Source organism: Echinococcus granulosus (genome assembly GCF_000524195.1).
Source record: "Echinococcus granulosus chromosome Unknown EG_S00010, whole genome shotgun sequence".
NCBI lineage: Eukaryota > Metazoa > Platyhelminthes > Cestoda > Cyclophyllidea > Taeniidae > Echinococcus > Echinococcus granulosus.
Window position 1 is genome coordinate 741364 of NW_020170390.1, and position 6616 is coordinate 747979.

At 42.5% G+C, this 6616-nt stretch overlaps 1 protein-coding gene across 1 annotated transcript; it reads left to right on the top strand. All coding sequences in view use genetic code 11, as the record gives it.

The window, feature by feature from the left end:
- Positions 1–501: 501 nt before the first annotated feature.
- Positions 502–5916, top strand: EGR_02286 (Zinc finger MYND domain-containing protein; the record flags this gene model as incomplete). The annotated part of the gene is made up of 7 exons (XM_024491535.1): positions 502–758; positions 793–1844; positions 1914–2563; positions 2663–2789; positions 3120–3397; positions 3702–3956; positions 5818–5916. 7 exons carry the CDS (start codon positions 502–504, stop codon positions 5914–5916), a joined length of 2718 nt encoding a protein of 905 aa, XP_024354041.1.
- Positions 5917–6616: the final 700 nt, after the last annotated feature.

Here is a 6616-nt window from a genome sequence, read left to right on the forward strand (position 1 = left end):
AAAATTAGTAGGAACTCAAGTCACCACGGCTAATCATTCCTTGGTTTACTTCATTTGATTAAGTTTTTCAAGCCTACCCATAGTTGTTTAAAGTTAATTTACAGTTTAAAAACCTGTTTTTCTGCAGATACATCATGGTTTATCTTATACGATCGATGAGCAAAATGTGCAGCAAGACATTTATATTATTTTTAACCAGTTCTTTAGTGGTAACGCTAGCATAAAATTTGTATTTAAAAGCCAAAATTTTTCGTTTGTAAGCCTCTTTACTGTAATTTGTCTGAGTCACACATGTGTCCTGACATTATGGGGAATCCGTGTTTGGGTAAATTCTTTTGGGTATACTGGCGCTCCTTTTGAGTGGTTTTTCGGCCGTCTTTATGCCTTTCGTGGTTCCACTTGTGTAGAGGAAGTGCTAAAAGCGTGGAATCCAAGTTTTCAAGTTACTTTCGTAGCAGATATAACTGATTCTATCAGCTTAACGCTGTTGTTCGGCTGGATATGTGTACGAGGCGTTACACGGACCCTGTATATCTTCAGTTCATTTGGGATGCTATCGAATTCCCATCACCTGATAGGAATTGTGATTTTGATTTTATATTGAAGTTTGTTTGCAATGAACGTGACCCAAAATGCGATGCTGCAAAGCTTCGTGAACAACTGGAAAATGCGTTACGGGACAAATGTATAACTCTTTCAGGGTTGCGATACAAAAAAGTAGACTGGTCGTGCATTTCTCCATGCTCGGGACACGATTCGTAAGTCTCTATCATAGTTACAGTCACATCGTAGATACTGCTTTCAATGTCACCTTCCTGGTCCTGTAGTTGATTGCCCAACTTGCTTCAGAGTTTATCATGAGAGCTGTTTCAAACGTGCTTTTGAGGCGAACGCGTTCATCACTTTCCCAGACGAGCATTATCAAGGTCCCGATATCTCTAATGGGGTCTCTTCCTCTTGTCTAACCTGTAGACGCCTTGCTAACACCCGCTTGGACAAAGAAACAACGTCTTTTGATCTCCGCTCTATTTATTCTATAGTACTTGAGAAAGTTAAAGGCAAAGCGCCCTGGCGTACTCTTCATACAGTCGGTTATGTTGACGAATTTTATCGTAACCGATACTTTTCTTTTAAACCAATGAATACTCGAATCATTACTGACAAACTGAGAAATGACCCTTCTTCGGAGGGTTATCCCAACCGCACTCATATTTTAGCGGATTTGGATCTTCTGATTCACAATGCAGCTGTTATTTATGGGTCGAAAGCCGACATGACCAACACCGCACGTCACATACGATCACTCCTTCAAAAGGAGCTACGAGAATCTTCGCTCTGTGTTGACTGCTACCTACGCTCAAAGGGTGGAAAACCAGATCAGAGACAGATTGTGGAGGCCTGTCGAAAGCCCCATAAAATGATCTGGTTTCAATACAGTAGCTGGTCTTTTCGACCTTGCAAGGTACTTTACCAAACCAACGATGGTTATGAGGTTATTTGCTTTGACGGGCGCAGAGAGCGACAATTCGTACCGTTAAACAATGCTGTAGCGATGACATTCTCGGCCTCTCATTTGGGAATGCGATTCACCGCCCCTCTTAAGCGTGCCCTCGTTGAAGCGCGGAGATACGCAGAAAACCAGCGCAGGATCACACCCGATTTCACTCCAGGAGAGGGTTTGATGCTTTGTGACATCCCCGCTGAGTCTATAGAGTCTGACTACCTTGAGAGTATCAATCATACCAATAACAAGTCTCCTAGAGTGGGGTCAAAAAGACCTCGGGCCCATACCAAAAAGAAGTCGTCGTCGCAAGCTAGGCACTTTTTAGCCACAAATGCTGGAAGTAAGTTTTCACTTGAACGCTAAATGTTCTTATTGACTATTTCTAGTGCTAATTTGTCCGTTTGCTTAGCTACTAGCAAAACTGAGGCCGCCCTTGATAAATCTCGTGTTCCTACTCCTTCGCTCTCAGCATCATGTGATACTCTTCGTCCTGTCTCAGCCGTTCCACTCGCACATCGTCTTTCGAATAATAAGCACTCCTCTTCCCTCAGTGACAGCGATAACGATTCAAGCATCTCTAGCTGTAGTTTGAGCACTAGTGCCTCTGGTAGCAAACGTTACTTGTCAAAGCGCCCAAATCACCGTTTGGTAGCCGTTTCTTCCGCTGCAAAAAAGGCTGTGCTCTCCTCCCGCTCATCGGACTCTACAACACCTGCCACCACAGTTGGTGTTGCTGCTACCGCTTCTCAACCACCATTACCAAAATCTTCAGTCGTGCCTTCAACTCGACCATTTCTAAGCAGGCCAGATGTCACAGACAGTGACTCAGATTCCGCCTCATCTCCTCTGGAATCCTGTTCATCTCGACTGGCTGGGAAGTCCTTGCCTTCTTCAATTCGCAGAAATCGAAGTATTAGCAGCAGTAGTAGCACTGTAAGCAGTGGAACTGTGGTAGAAAGTGATTCTTCTCTTGTGAAAAATACTGGTTCTACGCTGAATCGGCGAAAACCTGGCAGTGCCAATAACGAAATCAAAAGGCCACCAAAATCTTTGAAAATGGTGAGCTTATCATTTGCTTCACAGTATTGGTAGATCATGGTTATTTCATATTGCTCAAGTATTCAACATTTCCTTTTGATTTGTGCATTTGATTTTTAGGAACAAATGGAGTTTATTTCGGAGAAATCTAACTCTTGTCGCCCAAAGGATGTGTCTCCTAGTATTATTACGCAGGAAAATGCGGCGCCGACTGGCGAGATCAGCAAAAATGCCAGTGTCAAGAGAGGTTCGTTGATTTCATGTGTTTATTCGCATGAGACATAATGATGCTGATTTCGTTTTTATTATGTTTTAAGTCGTTTTTTCACATAACTATTTGAGTTTGTCGTTCTATAAATCAAATACTCTATATTCGTCTGATGACTGCTTTTTTGGGGTTTTAACTGTGATAGTTTCATTGGAATTTATGGGTAAAATTGCTTTGAGTAAAGCAGCTAGTAACTGCGACTTCTGTTGTACTTTAAAAAGTACTCTCACTACGTGTTTCTGTATATAAATAGCAGTTTTGCGTGTTCGTTAGAGAGGGTGAACTCAGCTTTTATTGATTTATCTGCAGGCAGGACGGTTGGTGGTCCTTCTGGCAGCGCCTCAAAACCCGCTTCAATGCCGCGCATAACAGTGGAGAACAATTTCATGAAGCGCAATCCCCTTCCTCCAGTGTGTACCACAACCTCATCTGTCTCTTCTGTGTCTCCTGCTGCTCTCTCATCCAGTTCCGGTATCGGTTCAAGTGTCAGCGGCGATACGAAATCTGTAGAAACGTCTCCCGGTGACTTGCAGTGCAATGGACATTCTGGTACTACGCACGGCGATTCTACAGCAATCAAATCTGAGGTTTGCTAGTCCCCCGTTAAGTATCACCTACTTCCCCAGTTAGTTTCTCACTTTACCTTCTTCCTATTTAATTTTCATCTGGGGTTATGTCAGTTGTATCGACTTTTGATGCAACTCGTTCATGACTTCTGCTGCATAGCATTGGTATTGATGCACATATCCTTTCACTATAGAGGCCTATTTTTGATGCTTGAAATTCCTGAAATGAATGCTTGCCGGGTGAAATTGTAAATCGGTCTTTTATGGAACTTCCTGTTGGTAAACTAATGTAGTTGCTTGAGTAAAGATCACTTTCCTACCAAAGGATCGTATTCAACGTTCAATGAATGAACGTCTTGAAGCTTTGACCCTGGAGCGCGACATAGCTAACAGGCGACTCCGTGAGTTGGAGCAGTACATTAGGGATCTAGAACAAAGGCATGAGAAGGAGATTCTCCAAACAAAGAGATCGGCTTGGTGTGTACGCTGTCTAAAGCAGGCTCGCTACTACTGTTGCCCTGGTGTGGCCTACTGTTCTGTCGACTGTCAGATGAAGGATTGGACCATGGGCCACAATAGAGTTTGCACGCACAGCACCAATGGTTCCTAACTTCGCAAATGACGACCAACGAGGTTTCTCCGTCTGATTCAGCATTTCCTGCAAACTTTTGAAGCTAAATTTTCCCTTCTTTTTTACTTTTATTCCCTCGCTGTACATATTCTTTTAAGCACCGTAAATGGTCTGTACTGCCTTTGATATCCATCCCTTAGACCCCCAACAACTGTGATCCCTTACCGTTTCCCAAAATCCATTGCGATTGTAGCGTGGCTTTCCCGAAACTTTGACGTATTGTTAGTGTGTATATATTCATTCACTAATACGCTACTGTACCATGTGATAACATGGCTTCCCAATGTGGCTAGGTCGGATTTTAGGCCAATCTATGCTTTCCTTCTCATTGCCACCACCTTGGAACGTAGAGCATCCGCCTTTACGCCCTCGACGGCCATGTGTTGTTTCCCTTCCCTTCTCTCCCTTTCCCTACTTTCAGCGTATTTAATTACGCTCTAGCGCACACTTATTGCAACGATCCGTTTTTTCCAAAAAAAAGATTTCGGTTCAATAATTGGTTGCGTCTTCTAGCTACCTTGTGTCGTCTTAGAGCTTTCGTGTTCAAGGTTGGATCGCGTAGACGCATAACTTAGTTTACCACAAGGTGGGTACTGGTTTCGTCTCCATTCACTGTTATTCTCCTCCCGCTGTGTTACTGTTGCACCTTGCGTCAAATTGCGGGTCGACTCTATGTTGGTGTGTTGTTTCGATGTGGTAAAAATGATTAATAATAAGCTTCTTCAGTTTGTTGCTGTGATACTTCGGAGTTCCTCGCGTCTGCTGTGTCATCTTGCTGGACTATTCTACGTGGGGTGGATTTCAGACTGCTTCGACAGTTAACTCTCGTGAGTGATAATCGTGACCGTCCGCTTTCCCCTCTACCAGCTGTTAGTTTTGGCATCTGGGGTGGGAGATTTTCCAAATATTTGCTGAGGTGGTAATCTAGTTTGACATTATGACTAGAAGAGATGGTTGCTATCGTCAAATGAGTTTTTTTTTATAGGTACGTGCTGGTTTTAGTCGACAGTTATATCATCCTTTTAGCGGTGAGGAATTACCGTCTCGCTCACCATTACCTTGATCGGGTTTGAACGTAACCTGTGCTTACCTCCATTAGGATTTTCAAATTTACGAAAATCGTCAAGATGCAGACGTATTTGATGGTAATGCCACATGAAATGTTTTGTAATGTTATGCTCGATCTGTGATGGGTGTGCGCTTGACTTTCAATTATGTCCACTGTGAGAAATGGTATTTGTGCCTTTTAACTCAAATTCTGGAGAGAATGATTGTATCACATCACATGATATAAGGTGACCAGATTTGGGGGTCTATTGGAATCAAAACTCGACAACCTATCATTTGGGAAACCCGTGCGGGGACGCAAATCGAGGCACAGATATTCCGCGTTTAAGTTGTTATTTTGCTTGCTCTCTAGACGTCATCACACCATAGCAAATTACTACTACCTACCTTTAATTTCAGTAAAATCGCTTAAATTCCTTTAATTTTGTAAGCCTCTAGAGCTTAAAGTCATTGCCACTTTTGCTGTGGTTGACAGCCAATCTACTTTGACAGTAGCCATCTTTTGGGTATTGACACAATGCAACTAAGGTGTTTTCAGGTAACGTGGTCTTTCTGATATAACTAAGTACTGATCAATCACACAAACTGTCTTGGAAGGCAACTTAACCATTACACTTAATGTGGGATGCTTATATATTTCAGCATTTATAAATTAATTATTATTAAAAAATGATCTATCGATACCTTTTACCAGCACATTCGCATTTTTGGCATATTTAAATTGCCTTTTCCGTTGCCGCAGGCCGTATGTCACTTCTTAGCCGGTAGTGTCGAAGTGCAAAAGTCGTCTGTTGTGCGTCTAGTGAAACATTCGGTGTGTGGAGATAAAGAGCCGATATGAATTCGAAGTTTCGTCCTCGCAATTAAACAAAGAGTCACTTAACTTCTTGCATAGTAGCCCAAAACTTCTAAAATTCCTCTACAAAATAACCTTTTCTACAGCATTAAGGCTGCATTTTTAGGTTTTCACTATGGTGATTCATGTTGCTTTGGAAGCTTCCGGCAGGTGTTAATAACTCGTTTATCGCCCCTGAACCATGCAAAGTTATATATTGCATGCCTCTTAGGCGATGTCGGGGTACAAATCATGAAGTAAGAAGCGACCTCTACCACTCTTTTCCCTCCAACGTAAAATCTCGCTAATAGCGTAGTATCAAACTGACTTCCCATGAAAGTGCAAATATTTAGCTACATCATTAGTCCACCTATGAAAAAAGATCACAATTATGTATTTTGAAAATCTCGTAAATGCCCAGGTAAACTAGCCACAAATATCTGTGCGGAACCAGTAGCAATGGCAGAAATGAAAGAAGGAAGTCTACGAATGAATTACCTTACCTACGATACAACTCGCGACAGACCTTCCATCACACCAACCTCTCCCACACCCTGTTGAAACCCGCGTGCCGCATACAAACTTCAGTGACCTATGCCCCTTCATTACAACCTAAATTCTGTGTGAGAGGCTGAATTAAGCGCTGATGGTAGTGGGAGAGCACCGGTTTTCTTCGCCTTCCTTATGCACCTTTATAGTGCATTGT